Here is a 20,096-nt window from a genome sequence, read left to right as displayed (position 1 = left end):
TCGGGAAGTATACTCTGTTCTCAAACAATTTGTTAGCAATAGAACAAATACTAACGTAGTCATAAACGTTTAAATCAAACTCTTTCAATAAGTCATTGCGGAACTTTACAAAACCTTCTCTTAAAATTCTTACATCTTGTTTGCAGTAAAACGTGCTATATTTTTCTAAGTCGAAGTGGTTTCATCTATTCTGCAACCTTTGATGGAATCTATGTTCTTCATAAATGTATCTGCATCATGGATAAACTTACATGCTTCAGAAATGACACCAGTTCTGTTGTCATTTGCTAACAAAACACTGCTGTAGTAGTTATATGGAAATACTTCTTTCGGTCCTGTTTGTAAGTTAAACATAGCAGGAAATAGTTTAAGCTTCTTATTTATAACACTGTAAGAGTCTTTTATAATAATTGCCCGTCCTTTATATAAACCAGTTATTTGCATTGTTCGTGAACCTTTAATGATGGGAGTTCCTTTCACTTCTGTCATGTGTCTTAAGATGAAGTTTATATCATAACTGAGGTTATGGAAATATATTAAACTCTTGTCAGGAAGTCGCTCCAAAAATTCTGTTGCACAGTTTTGACCCCAAATGCTTTCACTCACTGAACCATCTTCACTGTCATAACAGATGTTAAAAGCTTTATGAAAGCCATCCGTACTACACTCAAAGTCAGCAAAGAAAACGTGCTCAGGTATGAACTTACATTTAGCTTTATTTACTTCTTTTGACTCTGCTTTCTTCTTCAGTTGTACACAATACTTTGGAGCATATGTCAAATCTTTAAATGGTGCAAGGTTCTGTTTATATAAGTCAGTCGTATATGTGAAAAGTTCTCCATAAGAAATAGGTTCAAAATATTTGCACTCCCACAATGTTTTCATAACATCCCATAGCGGTGTAGTTCTATCCATGCGAACTACATATTTATCTCTCTCTTTGTATATATTTCATCTGTTTTCAATGTTCATTCCACCACACTCTTCAAGATTTCTATATAGTTGCGAATGAAATATGTTGTCATTGGAATCTTTCATTTAGCATGTAGTGGTCTTCAACAAGAAGTAAGTCAATAGTTCGACAGTTTCACATTCTTTTGGTATATATCTCTTTATTTCATTATGTCTTGAGTCATTGAAGTAACCAATGGTAACATTAAATGCTATACCTGTTGCGTCAGAAATTTCTTGTACTTTACTTTGAGGAAAGTCTCTAACACGAATGACTTCTCTCATGTGGTCAATAGTTTCTTCATTTACTCCAGCCTGAATGCAAGCATAAACGAAGCAGTTATCTTCTGTCATAAGTGTTGCAGTTCTTTTGTTCAGTTCATTGAAGATTTGGTAGCGTTCAAGATTTATAGGTAATGTGCAAAGATACTTCCAGAACTGCCCGCTTCTCTTCTTATAAAACTTCTTTTCACCATTATCTTTCCAAAAGCTTTCTATAAGTGCTGGGTTTCCTGTTTGCTTAAGAGCTTCCAAAATGGCTTTGTCATTTGTCAGTGTGCTTTCATCTCTATATGGTCTCTTTTTTGGTTTGCCTTTCTTTAACATCTGACATCGTTAAGCCTTATATTCTGTTAACATCATCATCTTTATTTCGGTAAGATTCTTTATGTTTGTCAAGAAGAAGTCATAGTGCATTTCAACATACCTGCAGCATTTGCTTCTATCTCTGATTAAAGTTCTCCTTCAAGAGCTGATGTGTAATGGTTCCAATATTATTGAGTTTAACAGTAGAACATTCATACTTTCCACCAAGTTTATAACATACCATCCAATCTTTGTTTGGGAGTTTATTTTAATCTTCTCTAAGAGTCTCATGAAAACCTTACCAAAATGTTTGTGTAAGTAGTCTCTGTTTGGTTATCTAAAGCTTCGTGTAAAGTAATGAGTCTATTGCCTGACTTCACATTTCTCTTCTATTTCTCTTCATCTTTCTTTAACCATCTCTCACCTTCTTTTGGTGTTGTCGTCAATGGAACGAATGACATCGTTAGCTTTGCGAACTTGTTCTATAGCACTTTAACATCTCTCTTCTCTGTTGTTTCAGTGTGTCATCTCTCTTTCGTGTTTCACCAACGTTTGCATTTGTTATGTCAAACATTTCTCTTCTTACTTCATGTGGTCAGCTCTTCTTGTTTCAGCCAACGTTCGCATTTGTTATGTCAAACATTTCTCTTCTTACTTCCATGAGGTACTGAACGTCTATGATATAAGTCAATAGCAATGTCATTTAAAGGAAATGCATATTGCATGGACTTCGTCCTCGCCGCGTTGCGGCTTTATTGAAACTTATGAATTCTATCATAACTTATTGCACCATTATAAGTCTTTAATGAAGTCAGCGAGTGCCTTTTGTTTGTTGCGTAATGCTTTGCAACATCTATGTTAGCTTCTGTAAGAAGTTGTTTTATTTCCGAGTGTTCTAACTTAGACAACTTCCGATACATCTTTAGTAGGAAATAAAAATATTTTTTGAAAAAATTAAGATTAGATTTTTTAAGGCTAGTTTTAAAATATTTCGAACTTTTTATTTTAATGAAACAACATGAGATTGCAAGTTCTTTTCATACAATGGCTCTCTGCTACTGTCATCAAGAATGAGTTCAATTAATGCTTCAAAAACGTCAATGTTATCTTTAACAAGAAGATTTGTGAAAGAATCTAAGTTTGGTCAGTATGTCCAGACCATTAGCTATTGTCATTGACCGCAAACGTTTATACTTCACAAGAGTTAGCAGTAGTTTTGAACAAAAGAGTTTCTTCGTCAATGTCAAAGATAACACACTATAAACTGTTTATAAAGAACTCTAAGTTGAACTTCTCAGTATTGCTTTTAAATCTTTCCCGAACAGAAAAGAATATAAAGGGTGAAAACAATAATGTGAAATATTATCCTTCATCTCTTGAAGAACAATAACGAACAAGATGTTATACAGAAATTCTTACCAAAGGTTGAAGAGCCTTCTATTGACATTGACGAAGAAAAGTGAATGGTTGAAGAAAATAGACCTGAAGCTATTTAAAGCAAAAATAATATTTTTGGGTTATCCTTCATATCGATATTTTACACAACAATTCCCCAATGTATAAAACTTTTTCAATACGCTTTTTCATAAGCTTTATATTATACCTTTCAGAAATTTTGCATAATCTTTAGAAGCATTTAGATGATTGTTTAAATCTTTTGTATGTCTCAGAAATTTTGCATAATACCTTTTACAAGTTGTTTCGTTCTCTTCTTATGTCATGAGTTCGAATATTCTATAATTCATGTTCTTTCATATGAGATAAATATTATTATAAAACAAATAAAAATTAGCTTAGATTTTTTTATTCTTCCTTCTTTGAACGTTGTCCGAAATATGTTCTGTTATTTTTTTCCTTCAGTAATGTAAGTCTTCTTTGTAATGTAACAAGTTATTGGTGCAACCCTTTGATGATTCCATAGTGTGTTTTGAGGAAGGAGTATTTTTGACAAATTTCCTTTATTTGTCAATTCGGTGTCATTGAAATCGGTAAGTTTTCACGAGAGAACTAGTTTCTGTCAGATCTTGTAAATCATGTACCGCAAGGTCACTAAAAGCTTTTTGTTGTTTCTTCTTGACTAAATGCAACATAACCATATCTTCTATCTCTTTCTTTCTCAACTCTTCCAGTATACTATCATCATTAAAACTTATTAACTCTTTTCTTTCCTTTTTGGTACCGAACGGGTGATTACTTTTCTGTTAATGCTTTTTGTCTTTGGATTCAATGACTTCATCTTTTGCTTGAAAGTTTCTTCTCCCCCAAATCCCTTCTCCCCACCGTTGCGTTGTCTATGAATTCATCTAACGATCATGAAAATATAACAAGCATAACGAGGTGAAAGCCCACATTGCTACGGCGATTTATAAAAGTCGTATGAACATAAATCTCCTTTTCAAAACAAGGAGCCATTTCTTGCGATTTTCGATGGAATCTCTGTCCCTCGTTTTCCGAGGAAGAAAATATATGAGGAAGGATTGCTTTATAAAGTTCTTTGTCTGTTGTTTTCAAAACCAATGATAATTTGCTTGTAGAACGAAGAGCATTAAAATACTTTGCATTTGTTACATATCGTCTTTGATCCGAACGAGTGAGACGGAGTTGTTTGTTAAACTGACCACTCATATTCTTCATTTATTAGCTTCATGGAACCTATAACTGTTGTTGTGTTCTCAGAACGGTTGTTTGACATTACTGTTTCACATATATATACAGGACTAAAAATAAATCAAAAATAAAACTAACTTATAACTTTTTTTCTAATCCTTAAGAGAAACTTCAATGAAATTGTGATGCTAGAATTCAAAAAATAATATTTTAAGGGTTAGATAGATCTCAGATCTAACCTGTCATCTACCTCTTTTCTACCCAGTTTATTTTAATAAGCGTTTTAACAATGGTAAACGTTATTTTTACATGTATTTTTCAAGAACCTTCGTCAAATATTTTATAGGTTATCTATCTCAATCTACTTCAAACGTTTCTTTACTTTTATGGGAGCACCATACATTTTCTCAAACTTTTCGAAGTAGTTCTTGTTTTCAGCAGCTCTCATTATCGTTTAACTAACACAACTCTGGACCTATTGACCTGTATCTGTCATATCTTAGAGTTTATATTATAATGTCTTACCTTCTTATAATAATTTTTGTGTTTGAAGTCATTCCGGTTTCTGAACGATGTAAAAAGTAAGCCTTCACTGCAAGTTTCTGAGTCGAATAAACGCATATGTTATGAAGTTATATCCAACAACTGGTCAATCCATAAACAAACACTATGGTATAAGAGACTTTTGTCTATAAGATATGCTTAGTTCCATAAGAATCTTACGATATCATAAGCTCAAAGGATTTCTTGTCAAAATTTTCTGCGGAAAGTAGAAGCAATTCTAACCCAGTCCTTTGCTTTTTCTTTCCAGATGGAGATAAAATGTCTGACAAAGAATATTTTTGTTGTATTTCTTTGGTATTCTACGTTTAAATCAACCTATTCTAAAACCACTTTGGTGTCATTGTTCCTATCTTTCCAACTGTTTCAAACTCATTGTTTGACATTTCTGTCTTTAAGTCATGCGATAGGTCCCGTTTCCTTCATACGTGTTCTATCTCTTTGACGGAGTATTATTTTCCTCATTGCTGGCTTTAAACATTTAGAACATTGTGGTTCAACTTTGCCGTTAATATTTCTTGAAACGCGTTACTGCTAAAACAACCAAGGCGTCAATGGTTTTTTTTAAATCTGAAGCCAAGTTGGTTTTTAATCTGTTATTCCATATCTTACTATTCTATCTTTATCTTCTTGAATCTGCCATACACATTTGCAGCTAACGAAACAAAGTTGTCCGGTAGGTCTTAAATTCCTTCAGAATTTTAATATAATGTCAGAAAATTCCTATATACCAATGTCTTGCAATCTTTGTCCATAACCTATTGTTTTGCAATGAAATCCAAAAGAAAACTCATAGTTTCCTTTTCGTATGAACTTCTTTATTTCTACTGAAAGTCAGTTGCGCTTTGAACTTCTATTCATCGAATTCTGGAATAGTAAGCTTTGTTGTTGGATTTCAGGAAGTTTTAGGTAGATGGTGCAATAATATCCTGCATTTCATAAAGAATAACTGTCATTTGTTTCATCTTTCGCACTACAGTTTAGATCTCCTTGGAGAAGTTCTTGCTTTATCTTCTGGATTTCTGTTTCGAAAGTATATGAAGAAGGAATGAAGCTTTTCATCTCTACTAACATAGATGTTGGATTCATGACTAACGAGTTTGGTGCTGTTGTTGCTAACATGTTCTTACAATAAAAATAAAAAAATATTTTTTGGTGGGACTACCTTTATTTTATTTCAGCACAAAATGAACGAGTTTGGTTTAAAAATACGGTGGAGCCAAAAATGGCTCGACCTCAAAACAAGCATTTTGTGAAGAATATACCAACCCGCGGAAAACGGCGGGTTGCTTTTTTATACAAAATTCAAAGGAGGTTTAGAATGAGGTTAGAAATGAGTTAGATCTAACCTTCTACCTTAACATTACCGGTTTTGGTTGTAAAATTGTATACAAAAATAAATGGCTAATTAATGATATCATGACCTGTTCTTCATTCATGGTCTGATTTACGATCTATGAAAAAGTTTAGAAGAATTTTCCTTATTCTTCCTGGCTTAATTTTTGTCTGTTCCAGTACTCCCACTCTAATGTCCCAAAATGAAGTTGGCTTTGACTCTCCAAGTTCTAGATGGGTATAACATCTTCAAACACCTCCTCAATAATCTTACTTTATAAGTGTCAATCGTTTATGTTATAACCAAGTATTTTCAATAACCACTCCTCAGCTTTGGCTTCGTCAATGGTTTCAGCAAGTTTGCCATTACTCTTTCAACTAATTTCTGACGAGGGTAAAAGCTATGGAGTCGTCAAGCAGCTTTTATAAGATTATCCATTACATTGCTAGAGTCTATGATATAATAGTTTCTACTTAACCTTAACGTTTCTTTGTCAACGGTTTGTCGTCAAAACTACACGACGTAACTTTTGTAACCAGGAAATGAGGGTAAATTGTGTTGAATTTCTGATATTTTTTGTGTTTGGCTTCGTTTCTTTTGTATATACTTTTCTTCCTTGTTGTTGTTCATTGAATTTGGTGTATGTCCTGTTTGTAGAATGTTGTTGAGGAATTAATATACTTCGATGAAAATGTTCATTGTTTCTCGGTAAAGTCTCGCTCTTGTTTAAATCTCTGAGAGTCCTTTATGAAGCGGTTTCATGATGCCGAGTATGTTATTGGTTATGGTCTTCAGTAGTGTAGTGAGTTATGTTATGCTAATGAGAAAATCTGTGATTTTCATTGCTGAGGTATGCACTGTCCTTGGTCTGTATGTTAAGTTACTTGGGTTATGTTCCTGCACGAACGTCTGCAAAACTCTTAAAACTTTCACGAGTTCCTTTATTTTTCATTGGATATTGGCATATGCTTTATCGAGTGTTAACATTTATGAAGATGAGGAATGGTTTATGTCCTCCTTTTTTGCTTTGAATGAGAGTGTCAATTGGTATGCGTCAGGAAAGCGTTGGAGTAAATTTGGTAAAAAGTAGTCGTAAGGTTTATTTTTTGTTTGAATGTAACAACATTTTTGTCAATGAACCTTTTTCACTTCACGCTCTGTTAGTAAAATCCCCACCTCTTTGCCAGCTTCACTTTGAACTTCTTAAATGACCTCCCGGATGTTGTTCGAATACTTCTTTCAAAGCTCATTTAATGTAAAAAATAAAGATTTTAACCAACTCGTATCCCAAGCGTGCATTGTTATTAAGGAGGCATATATCTTTTTCCATTACCTTGCTGGGTCTGTAATTACCAGCTACAACATGTGTATGATTTCCTGCAGTTCCACAGAAATACCTGTGCTTGAATCTACTGGTCAGTGAAATATCATATCTATGCATTCCCTGTCTAATCCAAACCCGCCTGCAAGATTTGTATAACCTCTTTTTGTTATTGAATGTGAATGGTTTCCTTCCACAGATGTTCTCCCACTGAACCTATGCATATGTGAAGGAAAGGTTTTTCAATAACCTATTTTCTTTGAACCTCCCATCTTCATTGATGCGTCAATTAGTGTAGAATGGAAAACTGTCAACTTTCATACCCATCTACCACCAATAAAGTGTTTGGATTTATTGGATTCATAGACGTATAAACAGCTCCTATAGGATATATTAAATCATATATATGCTCTATAACTCTATACACATACTAAAGAACTTATGTGTCATTAAACCATTTTGGAATGTATTCTCCCGGATGAAATTTGCATTTGTTTCACTTTTAATAATGTAATGTTAGTTCAATAGAATTAATCCCAAAAAAATCAAAAGTATCGGTTGAAGACCTCTAACAAATTCAAAATGGAGTTGCTGGTTCACCATTTTATAATTTCTGTTGTAAATGTCATTTGTATGCTGGTTTCGAAAATTTCTTTGTTAGTTCTGCATCCACATAAGTTTTGTCTGCTTTCTTATCTAACATTGTTGGTAGTTCATGTGGCTTTCAAAGTTTTCTGGCATGACCTTCAAATGTTCATACATTTACTATTTAAGGAGTTTAAAGTAGTATCTTTTTACGCTTTGTACTGGGATTCTCTAAAGGTGCACTTTAACCAAGGGTATAGTTCAATATTAATGTTCGTCTGCTCTAACAGTAGTGAAGAATTTATGTGTATGGTTCTTGTCGGCTTTACTGTCTAATGTAGCTTGAAGTTCATTTATATCGGAGATGTTGTGTTTATGAGATTTCCAAAACTTTGTTCATTGCTTCGAGTTCAACTTTGTCGCTTTACTTTTAATAGCATCTTCAAACGTTATTTTGACTTAACTCTCAAAGTAAATCTTGGTTCAACTAATACAACCTTTAACAGAGAAAGTAGAGGCATAAATTTCACCGGAATAACTAAATGCTTCTGGTGCTTTACCCGTGTCATAACTGTACAGTACAGCTTATGTCATAACCTTTAGCACGAAATGTATTTTATATCTTCTTTCATTGGGTCTTCCGTCTTCACTTCTTCAGTTTCGTGCTAAATATCCATGGTAGTCCGTTATAATCTGTTCGTCTGAAGTTATATAATGAACATGGTTTTTATTGCTTTACTATTTAATGTAGCTTTGAGTTATTATGACTCGGATTATCGGAGATATTGTGTTTATGTTCTTTATCTGCTTTTTCGGCTAATTTCTCTTCTATCTCATTTATTTCAAGTTCATGCCTACCACCACCTCCCGAAGAAGTATTTTTCTTCAGCTCTTGAAGAACGTCCACTTCGCCATCTTTGGTGTCAATAATGAGACTTTGAGTTAAAACCTTTCCTGTCTTAATGGATGTTTGTAAAACTTCTTCTTCACCATGTTCGGGTCATGGTCGTCATCATATCTTGTGAAATCAGAGATGTTGTCATACATTAAGCATATCTGTCTCAAAAGTTCTGCTATTTGAAACTGGAACGAAAGATATACAGAACTTTCATCATCTCCTAAAGTCAAGTCTGCTTTCTTAAGTATTTCTTGAATGTATGCAATGAGAACAGAGTACCTTGGAAAATATTCGAACAATATTTCATTAGCTGTTGGTTTTGGTGGTTCCTCTGAGTTTCTGTTGTTTCAGTTCCTTCTGTAGGTTCTGTTGGAGTTTCTGCATCTCTTGACTTCAATGCTCTTGCTCTCAAAGACCTAAATGTTAGAGCACCGGGTTTTACAAAGGACTTTATAAATGCTTTAATAGTTCCTGGTAAGTTATTGTTAGCATTAAGTAAGTTCCTTATGCTTCCATCATGTACGTCCATAGCACTATGTAAAAAATCTATACTTTCTTGTAGTCAGCAATAGACTGACTGTTTTTTAAAGATTTGTCAATACCTTTAAGCCAATCTTCATGCATGTCTGATACTGAGCCAAGAATATCATTTGCTTCCTTTAGTGTATTTTGTGCTTGTCGTAAAGTATCCAATCCCGTACGTGCATTGTTTGCTATACGTCTTACAGTATCTATTTGACTCCTTGTTTCTTGCATCCAACCAGATAAAGTTTTAATAGTATCCGAACCATTTGAAATGAAGTTCAAAGCATTTTTAACGTCATTTAAAACTTCTTCACCAAGTACCGCCCATATCTTTCCGATTTGGTATTGAAGAACTCCATATGAAGCAGCTGTTAAACCAGTATTTATAAGGTCCCATATCCATGATTTAGCAGTTTTTCCATCCTTTCCATCCTTTCCATCCAAACCGTTTTCGCCTTGAGGTCCTTGTATTCCTTGTATTCCTTGTATTCCTTGTATTCCTTGTGGTCCTTGAGGTCCGGTGTCACCCTTCTCTCCTTTCAGTTCATCTTTATGTTCGTTATAATATTCTAATGTCATAAGGTGTACATCATTACTGCCACCAGCAACGCCAAGAATTTGTTTCTCATTCATGACTAAATTCTTTAAGCATTTAATGTTGTCGTCAAATCGAAAGCTCTTTAACAATTCAATGAGAACATTCAGTACTTTCACTAATGAGGCATCTACAGTAGAATTTATATATTGCACCGTTCCATCATTTATGATAGGAACTTTACTTATTGTAATGAATGGGTCATAAGTGTTAAAAGTATCGAAATCAATGACTTTTTTAGTTTTTCCATCGTCAATGACTAAATCATTGCCTTCAATGGTTAAAGTTGAGTTTTCGTTTACTAGTTCATGTGCTCTTCTTGCTTCATTTGTTTCATACGCATATGCAGCAATAGTCATATTTTAATGAGAATAAAATGTTGTTCTATTTGCAAAGTACAGACCCAAACGAATACGGGACAGTAAAGCTACAAACAAACTTAGGTCTTCAGAATGAAGCGCTTGCTTTCAGAGTTGTTGACTTCAATACTATCGCAACTTTTGTCATAACAGATGAAACAGATTTCATAGAGATTGAAATAGATGACAAAAGAAGTTTTATAACATTTCCTAACAGAGCAGAGTATAGAATAGATAAAATTGCTGGAGTCATAGATACTCTCATAAATGAAGAAACTATTGACAACATAGATGTCGAACTCTCTTCTGAGGGAACATTGAAGTTCAGTAGCAAGAAAGAGTTCAAGATAACACGAATGAGTCATAGAGTTCAACTTCTTTTAGGAGCATACCATATGACATTTCCTTTGAAAAGTGTTGACAAAACGATTGAGATGAAATCTGTTCCATACGTATGTTATGGCAATTGTTTATACATTGAGTCAAAAATAGCTAATGTCACAGGTATTTCAGGAGTTAATAGTAAAGGTTCAGTAGAATATAAATCTTCTGTTATGCAGTCAATTCAATGTTCATTCCAAACGTTCCTGTCATAGCAACTCATTTAGGTAAATGGGTTCGCATTAGTCCTCATAATTTGAAAGACATGCAATTCAGACTAGTTGACTTTCAAGGCGAGCCTGTAGAACTGAAGGCACCAGTGCGAATGACTGTTGAAGTTGACTTTTTAGAAAATATTAAATGCAACAGCTTACAAGAGAACTCAGAGCTAAAAATATAAAGTATGAATGTTATGTATTAGGTCATGAACTTTGGTTGTTGCTGTTTGATGAAACAAATGAGTTAGTTATGTCAGTCAAGAGAACAGAAAAAGGCGTCAAAGGCGCCGAGCGCAAAGCGCTATATTGTGTTAGTGAAAACTGCACCAAGTCAATAAGATTAGGTTTGCATTATGAAGATGAGTTCGATACTGTTGAAGAAGTTTTGGATAGATATTACAAATTGCTTTAATTTACTAAAACATATTTCAAGCAAAGTTTATATTCTGTTGAAAGTTTTGTATACTCGTTCGAATATTTATACTTAAACTCAACTCCTGTAGTTCCTGGTGTTTCAATGATGCGGATGTTACCTATTTTCATGAATAGTGGAGTTTGACCACAGCATTCGATTTCAGGGTCGAGATAGTCAATGACACATTGTTTCCCTGTTATTCGTGAGATAACATTTTCAAGGTCCTCCTTTGTTAGAATTATTTGGTTCTTGCTTATAAGATTTGTCAAAAGCTTCTTATCGTCTTTGAGTAAAATTGTTTGGTATAACTGAAGAAGGTAATGGTCTACGTTATCTGAAGGATTTGTTTGAACATTTGTGTAAGGGTTGTCGTTGGCTTCTCTTGAAAGAATTTGGTCCAGTGGTGGATACTCTAACTTAACATCTGATGTAGCGTTAGCGTTTGAAGCTGTTTAAATTCACGGATTTCAGCTCTGGTTCTGGCTTTTTCTTTCAAACACTCTGAACTATAGTTCTTTATGACAATATTGTTTGTCGTTCGTGAGTCAACATTTGATGTTGGTTCAATTGGAACATTAACGGCACCAGCTAAGATGGATTTGCTTCTCATTTCATATAGAATAAAAACCTTTTATATGTATGAAATGAACAATATACTCGACAAGGGTTTGAATGTAAAGCTAACGAATGAAAATATTGTTGAATTCACTGAGACAGGTGCTGTGTATAAAGATGTAGAACTACTGAACAAAAGAGCTAAGGGAAGAAGCAGGAACATGAACAAAGGGTGGAAGCCTATAAAAATTTATGTCAATGATGGCTCAGGAGGTTCAAACATAAAGTATGCAGAAAGTTATAGAGTTTATGCTCTCAAAGGTGAAAAGCCTTCATTTAAGAACAGCTATTCTAACGCATATCCTCAAAAGCTAACGGATGGGGAAGTGGATGATATGAATGACAGCAAAAATATTAACAGAAATGGCGACAGAGATGCATGGAATTTGTTTACCATCAGTCAATTGAAGGTTAAACTTTAAAACAATGTTGGTCGTTCCCATGGAATATTTTTGACTTTAATGGTATTAGTCATGATATGAATCTCAAGGTATGAACGAGGAGAGATGAGAGACTTATATGCTTCCCAAATTTCTTCAAAAGGTAATGTTATACCTGACTGTTTCCAAATGAGTTCAATATCATACGTGAGAAACCTTGAAAGATAACGAAGTCAGTTATGAGACGTTTTATGTTTAAAGCAAAAAACGCCATGTTTGCATAAGTATTGCTACAGTTAAGTGGTAATGTCTGACTTTAGTAATGATGTTAGCTAATGGTGAGTCAGGCTTTGACACTAAACCTTTTCCGGCGAAGTCGTCGCAAACGACAGAGTGTTTGAAGGATACTTTTTGAAGGGGTATTTTGAAAGTTTTGACAGAATGTAGTTTGTCAGTCGTTTCATATCGTAAACTCCTGAGTATTGACGTAAGTGGTGTTTGTCAATAATTCTTTCCATCTCTTCTGAAGTCTTTTGCATTCCTGACTGTATAAACTCAACGATGGCATAATATTTCCTCTTACGTCGAATGTAACGTTGAAGAAATTCAATGAGTTCACTGTCTGGAACTTTAACGACAGAGGCTTGAACTTTTGACATAAATGTTTTCGCTGTTGAGTCCATAGAGTCTGAAGTTGCTGATATAATGATTTGGTCATAGTAAGAGTCTTTCCTAAACGTTCTGTTATGAGTATATGACGAATGAGGTTAAATGTCTTACCTGAACCCATCTTTCCACAATAGAAATACACCATTTGAACAGAACTCATAGTCCTTACTGAAAGGAAGAATGAGAGAAAGTTAAGTTTGTACTGTTTCATTCATGTCTTCATCTACGTCATGTATTAAATGCTTCATTTTATCTCCATTAAAAATGCAAGTCAGAAATATTCAGAACATAGCACCGAGTCTAACTGACAAGAGTATAAAGATATACTATGAACACGTTATGATGAAACCTACCAAAATTCAAGAAAGTCAGTATACTTATGAATATCCAAGACACTGGGTAGAGTATGTAGGAGGTGAGAAAGCTATTGAAATCAGACAGTTAGAAGTATTCCAGCAGGAAGAACAATATTATTGAAGAACTTTAATGTTTTGAGGTATAATGATGAAACAAAGAAGCAAGATAGTTTTCCTGTTGCTGTGTATGTGAACCTAGACACAGGAGATGACATGAAAGTTTTTAACACAAAGCTTCAAACGGTAGTGAGAGAACAACTGACTGCGGAAGGACATCCATTACCTTCAGAAGTTACCATAGCATATAATTTTGAAACAAACTCAATAGATTTTAAAGTCATCTCTGCAAAGAAGTCAGGTTTTACATTTAATGAAGCAGATGTATATTCGAATGAAAACTTCAAAGCTATTGCATGGTTAGATAATGACGATTGCTTTAAGAAAATATTTAAATTCAGTGACTCAACGATGTCAATAGATGACCTTCGTGGAATGTTACCATCGACGTTTACAGTAGAAGGTTCAGCAGGATTGCTTACAAGATTGTCAATTGGTGGTATTTGGTCTCGTGAGAACATTGTTATAAAATCCAGTATAAGTGAATTTGCTGAAGAATCTATATTATGTCTTTCAAACTACATGTATTCGCCGCCGAAGCATTATAGTATAACAAACTTTGTCAGTAAGTTTAACATAAGACTTGTCGAACCTTCTTCAATGAAAGATGTTGTGCTACCTAAAGATGGAAAGGATGGACTCATTATTGAGATGATTTTAATAGCATATTAAATGAGCTTGTTCTTGAAGGTCATTCATGATGAAATAACTGTTGTAGAAGATGTTAGCAATTGTTCAGACATTTTGAAGCGTATAGATGAGATAAGAAAGAAGTTTATGAATGAGAATGTTTATGTTTCATTGACTTTCTCCAGTAACGAGAACTTTTATGAGATAATATTGAAGAGAGATGATTTTAATATGGTGTAAATGGTAGCTTGGGCAGCTTTAGGCGCAATGGGAACAAAAGCATTAGCATTTGGAGCAAAAGCACTTGGGCTTATGACGCAGTAAATAAAATGAGTGGAGGAAGGGTTTCGAAGACATTAGATGCAAATAAAGGAAGATTGGAGGCTGGGTTGCAAAGAAGTTAAGATTAAATAAAATAGGGCTCATAAATAAAGCATCCAATTTGGTTGCGACTGAGTCAGAAAATGCTTTAGGAAAGGACGATGAGTTTGCAAAACACGCAAAAGACTTTAATGACCAGATGAAAGGTGAAACAATGCATTTAAATAGATTCGATGGAACTAAAGAAAATGTTTCTTCTCCACCAGTAGTTCTTCCGTATGGTCCCTATGGAATGTATGGAAACCCTTACGAAAGACCATTTGACCCATTGACTGGTGGAAGTAACTGGTATCATTACGGACGAAGAAGAAAGACAGTCAAGTTGGAGACAGACGTGAAGAAAGCAACTAAAAAGAAACCAAGGAAGAGAGTTATAAAGCAATGAATTCAACAGGTTAGAAAAGAGGTTAGAAAGGTTAGATCTAACACTTCTACCCTAAATTTATTTTTGTGCTATGTTTTCATACGTGTGGGGTGGTGATATCATTAATTTTTTATTTTATTTTTAAGTTTATTTTTTATTTTATTTGGATGTAAATGACAGAACAAAAGCAACTCATACAAATCAAAACATATAACAAACATACATTTAAACATTTATTCTTCCTTCCTGAGCATAACATGTTCTTTCAAATACATCCGAGACCAGTTGACTTTTCATTGACTGTGTATAAAGATAGAAATAGTTATATCATTAAACCATACGATGACGAAGGTAAGTTATGTAAATTGTACGTTAAGAAGTTAGAGAAAGTTTATGGCTTCAAGTATGACTACAATAGGGTTAACACTGATGATGAAGATATTTAGGAAAATTTATGAGAACATTAGTGAAGTCGTTAGTGAGAACGATAGTGAGAACGTTTATTTTTACATTAGTGAGTTCGTTAGTGAAGTCATTAGTGAGGTGAAGTGGTTGGCGGCTTTGTAAATATTTAAGGTTAAGTTAATGTTGTCGTTTGTGTTGTAAAATATACGTTAATGTTAAGTTAGTGTTGTCGTTTGTGTTGTAAAAATATATGTTAATGGTTTTGTAAATATTTAAGGTTAAGTGGTGTACGGAGGCGCGCAGTGCCACAGTACACGACTTAACCATACTAACTTCTTCCGTGAAAAGTGCTATTGGTTTTGTAAACTTCTTTGCTTTCAATTCATCTGGACCGTCTCTGTCACCAGTATATTGTATTTGAACTGTACCAACAGTTGAAATACCACCCATAAAGTCTTCTGAGTCAGCAAATGGAATGCCAAGCCAAAAGTTTGAACGGTCTCCATTTGTATATTGAGTGTTTTGAGCTCCTGTATGAGTCCATACTTTCACATATGGCATAATAGAACTTTGCATTTCAGGGTTAATGGTTGTTGTGAAGTTGTTGTTAAAGTTCATAGCATCTAATGTCAAGTTGTATGACCTCATATCCTCAACTGTAGAATATCTTCTCTTGGATAGTATTTGCCATCTATGTTTATATGGTATTTAATACCGGGGTTGTAGAAGCAAGAATAGTCATTTATAGTTCGTCTGAACAGTACAAACATAGTATCTGCATGTTTCATTGCAGTTGTTAAGGCAATATCTGTTCTTGCACCTGGGTCAGCACTTTGGTTTCCAACTTCACCTGCAAAGTCTTTGACAGATATTTGGTGTATAGGGAACATAGTGGAACTGCAATATATTTGGCAGCTAAAGCATTTGAAATATCTGGGTCCAACATATAGACTGCAAGTCTTTCTATTCTCTTGCATTCAAATTTTTCGCATGTGAACTTAACTGGGTCCCAAGCAGTTCCAGCAGCATTGAGTAGTAGTTTACTTCAGTGTTGAGGTTTGAGAAACCAAAGTCTAAGTCAACTTTGTCTTTGCAAAATTCGGCGAAATGACGTTTGATTTGCTCCCTTTACGTCTGTAAGAGTGAATGGGTCTTGTGTTGGTGCAATGACTAAGTTATTTTTGCTTGGAGTAAGTTCGATAGAAATTTTTCCTGCCCAGTTTGGCAAGTATCTTAAAAACCTGAAGATGAGGAAAGATGACAAAGGAACTCTAAGTTTCAATTTTACTTTGTTACTGCTGCTGCAGTTTGTCCAGAAAGGTTAACATAAACTCCTGGAACGTTAGGGTCAAGTCTTCTTATTTTCTCAATAGTTGCATACTGGTCTGTTTGTTCTCTAGCTTGTGGTTGTACTGAGTTTCTCAAAGCGAACCATTCATAGTTTGCCCATGTTACTGTTTGAACTAAGTCAGAGTTAGAATATATCTTATATCCCATGAAAACTTCTGGAGCATATTGGTATCCGACATAGAAAATTCCATTGCAACCTTTCTTGTCAGACAACTTGGCAGAAGGTTTTATTTCAATGTCTTGTTCCACGTATAAGAATGAGTTGTCAATAGAAATTATATGAAACCTGTCGCAAGCAATATCTACTGTTGTTGAAGAACCTTCTCCAAACTCACCTACGTTTCCATAAGAAATAGCAGTTGTATATTCGTAAGTTCCAGGAACTATTTCTGACCTTCTAATGGCATTGTCGCATTCGTTATACCATTCGGAAACATTTCCATTCATAGCATCCAAAACTGTTGGCGTTATATTCTGAGCGGCGTACATTTCATATGGGTAAAAATATAGAATAGTTGGATTATGTCATAATAGAACCCACTCCGACCAAGCTTTACTTTCTTCCTGACTGAGTTTTTAACTCTTCTTTTTCCTTCATTGCCACTACTTTCACTAGATGAAGTTACTTCTTCACTACTTTCACTTTGTTCTACTCTTCTTCTTTGGTGTCGCTTTGGTAACTTGCCCTCTGCTTCAAGTTGTTGCATCTTTGCCTCATGTTCACCTAGTATGTTGTAAATTTCCCATGTCCTTTTTGCCTTTGGGCTCTGGTCGCCCATCTCAGGTAACCTATATCCTAGAAAGAGTTTGTCATAGTTTGTATTTGAGTCGTTGCGTATTGTTTGCATGACTCTTTCCTGAGTTTCCGGTTCAAGCTCTTCAAACAGTGCCTGTCCATATGGAATATGCTCGTTTCCAAATATATGTTTTTGTAGCCATTCTGGTTTTCTTTCCATGTTACCAACAATATCCTTTGTGAATGGGAAAGCTTCTACCCAATCTTTCAGTCTTGCGTCGTTTATTTCTGTAGTTGGTTTTATTTTGTCAAGGAACATGTTTTTCAATACTAACATTTCATTTGGTACTGTCCAATTGAGTTTTCTTAAATATTCATCCCTTCTCGGTTCATTGTCTGCAAAGTAAGTTTTTATGACATTTTGTAAACTTTCGTTTGCAAGGTCATGTACAATAGGTTCTCTTCCTTCTCCCTCCCTAACTTTCTTTCTAAACTCTTCACCAAATATACCATCTCTATGGTTCTGTGTAGTTCTTTGAGATAAATGTTCTAGAACGTCAGGTGTTATATTTCCATCAGCCATGTTCATTTCATACTGGTCCAAAATATCTGCATGTTTCATATCTTTCAATGGCATTAAAGCCGCGCTTAAAATACCAGCTATATCTCGTTCACCATTCAATTCCATTGCGTCTACAACTTCTTGGAATTGTGGTTGTAAGTTTATGAACCACCTATCCGGGTTAGCTTTATGACCCCATCTCATTGTAGTTCCATCGTCTGCAGAAACAAAAGTAGGTTTGTTTCCATCTTGGCTAGGTTCTGAATGAACTTTAAACAATGTTTCATTTCTATATGTTTTCTTGAAATTTAACCTTTTATTTTCACCGAGTTCATCCGAAGATTGAACGTTAAATGCTCGTAAGTAAAAAGGGTTGTTGTATTTGTGTACATTTTCTTTCAGTACTTCCATTCTATGCTGAATATTTTCATCTGGTGTTGGAGTCTTTTGTATGTCGGCAAACATTTTTCGATATTCTTCTACTATGTCAGCCGAATTTTTTTTAGACTCTTGGAAATATTCCATATTCTCCGCATACTCTTGTTGAGGGTCAAGATTTTTCGGCTGTTCCAAATCTTCATCTAGTTCTGTGAAGTTAGTTTCCAAAGGAGTGACTTGTTCGTTTCCTTCAGGCTCTTCTAGCTGTTGTTGCTGAACTATTTCTTCCATGTCTGGTTGTATCTGAACTATTTCTTCCTGTGGAGTTTCTTGTACCTCATCTGCTGGCATTTCATATATTCCGAGACCGTTTTCAACAATTTCCCTATCTACGTCATCCGCATTCATAAGCTTTTGTTCTTTCGTTCCGTCTCTATTTTTTACGCGTTTCATGACGAAAGTTGAATTGTCATTTAGCTCTGACATCAAATATCTCGGAGTAAATTCATCCATGTCATTTGGATGATATGCTATTAAATCATATCCCTTAGCGAGCTTGTATTTTCCAGGTTTGAGATTATATCCGTTTTGGTGCTGAGCCATAAAGCTAAATAGGTTCGGGTCAGTATTTCCATCCTTGAACTTTCTAATAGCTTCTTTATATCTGTCACTAAAGTCAACAGTATCTGGGAAACCACACTCTTCGTTAAGCATTTTTAAGAATTCTTGGTTTCCTTGTTCTCTACTTCTTTTATGTCCTTGCTCTGTTTGTGGTTGTTGTTGTGCAGGGTTTTGAACTGTTGGTTGTGCTGGATTTTGAACTGTTGGTTGTTGTGTTGGTTGTTGTTGTTGTTGTTGTTGTGCAGGGTTTTGAACTGTTGGTTGTTGTGTTGGATTTTGAACTGTTGGTTGTTGTGTTGGTTTTGGTGCATGCCTGTGTCTGTGTCCATGTGACGATGTAAATGTTCTAGGTAGTCCTGGTGCAGGTGCTTCTCTTGGAGGGTTTGGTGGTATATAAGTTCCACCAGCTGGCACATATGTTCCATCTGCAGCGTAATGTCCTACCTGACTTTTCGTTCTTAAGAAAGCATTTACTAGGTCTGTTTTGGTCTGTTGTAACTCTTTTTCTTGACTTTTCACAACAGTTGCTCTAACGGCGTCATAGGCACTTTGAACTGCCTGTCTCGTTGCTGCATCTGTTATTTTCGTCATATTTTGTGCTACTTCTTTTAACTCTTTGTCGAAACCTTCAGACTTCAGTTTCTTTCCAGATGAGAAGTCGTTCACTTGTTTCACCTTACTATGAAGAGCTTCGAAAGCGTTCTTAAAGTCAGCATTTGTTAAAGCTTCATTTGAACTATCTTCATCCGCTTGTATTTTTGTCCTTATTGACCCTATGAGTTGGGCTGCTTTAGCGTTGGCTTGGGCATCTAACCAGTCATTGTTAGCTTTTATATATTCTGCGCTTTTCATTGCCTTTTGCATAGCCGCGTCGTTATTTTTACTTTCTTGTGCTAAGTTTTCATACTGTACGGTTTGGTTTTGCAACTGTAAAAGTTTTTCTGCCTTTACATTTGCTTCAACTTCTTTTTTATACTCATCGCTATCCATATATGTCTTCAGGGCTTTTTGTTTTATCTCTTCATCTTTCAGTATTTTATATTGAGTAGTATGGTTTTTCAAATTTAAGACATCTTGTTCCATTTTTGCTACTTCTGCTGCTTTTTCTGACACTTTTTTCGCATATTCCTCTGTACTTAGTTCTTTCAGTTGTTCTTCTTTCTTCTTTTTCTCTACGTTTAACTCATTGAGTTTC

The 20,096-nt window shown here is 34.8% G+C and overlaps 5 protein-coding genes and 1 pseudogene across 6 annotated transcripts, besides 1 other annotated feature; 3 read left to right on the top strand and 3 right to left on the bottom strand.

The window, feature by feature from the left end:
• Positions 1 to 18,163: part of a mobile genetic element that runs on past the window's edge.
• TVAGG3_0904490 lies at positions 93 to 885 on the bottom strand (annotated as a pseudogene). The gene has a single exon. A coding segment is annotated over exon 1 (793 nt).
• TVAGG3_0904480 (organellar and viral DNA polymerase type B) lies at positions 9,546 to 10,323 on the bottom strand (the record flags this gene model as incomplete). Its single annotated transcript, XM_051251473.1, has 1 exon — positions 9,546 to 10,323. A coding segment is annotated over one exon (778 nt), but the record flags the coding sequence as incomplete, so codon positions are not given.
• TVAGG3_0904470 (uncharacterized protein) lies at positions 11,065 to 11,334 on the top strand (the record flags this gene model as incomplete). Its single annotated transcript, XM_051251472.1, has 1 exon — positions 11,065 to 11,334. The coding sequence occupies one exon, from the start codon at positions 11,065 to 11,067 to the stop codon at positions 11,332 to 11,334; it is 270 nt and encodes an 89-aa protein (XP_051077046.1).
• On the top strand, positions 13,451 to 14,146 carry TVAGG3_0904460 (uncharacterized protein; the record flags this gene model as incomplete). Its single annotated transcript, XM_051251471.1, has 1 exon — positions 13,451 to 14,146. A coding segment is annotated over one exon (696 nt), but the record flags the coding sequence as incomplete, so codon positions are not given.
• TVAGG3_0904450 (protein of unknown function, DUF4107 family) lies at positions 14,718 to 14,870 on the top strand (the record flags this gene model as incomplete). The annotated part of the gene is made up of 1 exon (XM_051251470.1): positions 14,718 to 14,870. One exon carries the CDS (start codon positions 14,718 to 14,720, stop codon positions 14,868 to 14,870), a length of 153 nt encoding a protein of 50 aa, XP_051077044.1.
• A 27-nt stretch (positions 18,164 to 18,190) lies between the features above and the next one.
• Positions 18,191 to 19,765, bottom strand: TVAGG3_0904430 (protein of unknown function, DUF4106 family; the record flags this gene model as incomplete). The annotated part of the gene is made up of 1 exon (XM_051251469.1): positions 18,191 to 19,765. A coding segment is annotated over one exon (1,575 nt), but the record flags the coding sequence as incomplete, so codon positions are not given.
• Positions 19,766 to 20,096: the final 331 nt, after the last annotated feature.

Source organism: Trichomonas vaginalis, chromosome I, assembly GCF_026262505.1.
Source record: "Trichomonas vaginalis G3 chromosome I, whole genome shotgun sequence".
Lineage (NCBI taxonomy): Eukaryota > Parabasalia > Trichomonadida > Trichomonadidae > Trichomonas > Trichomonas vaginalis.
The sequence above is the reverse complement of the archived record's forward strand: the minus strand, read 5'-3'. Positions and strand labels throughout refer to the sequence as shown.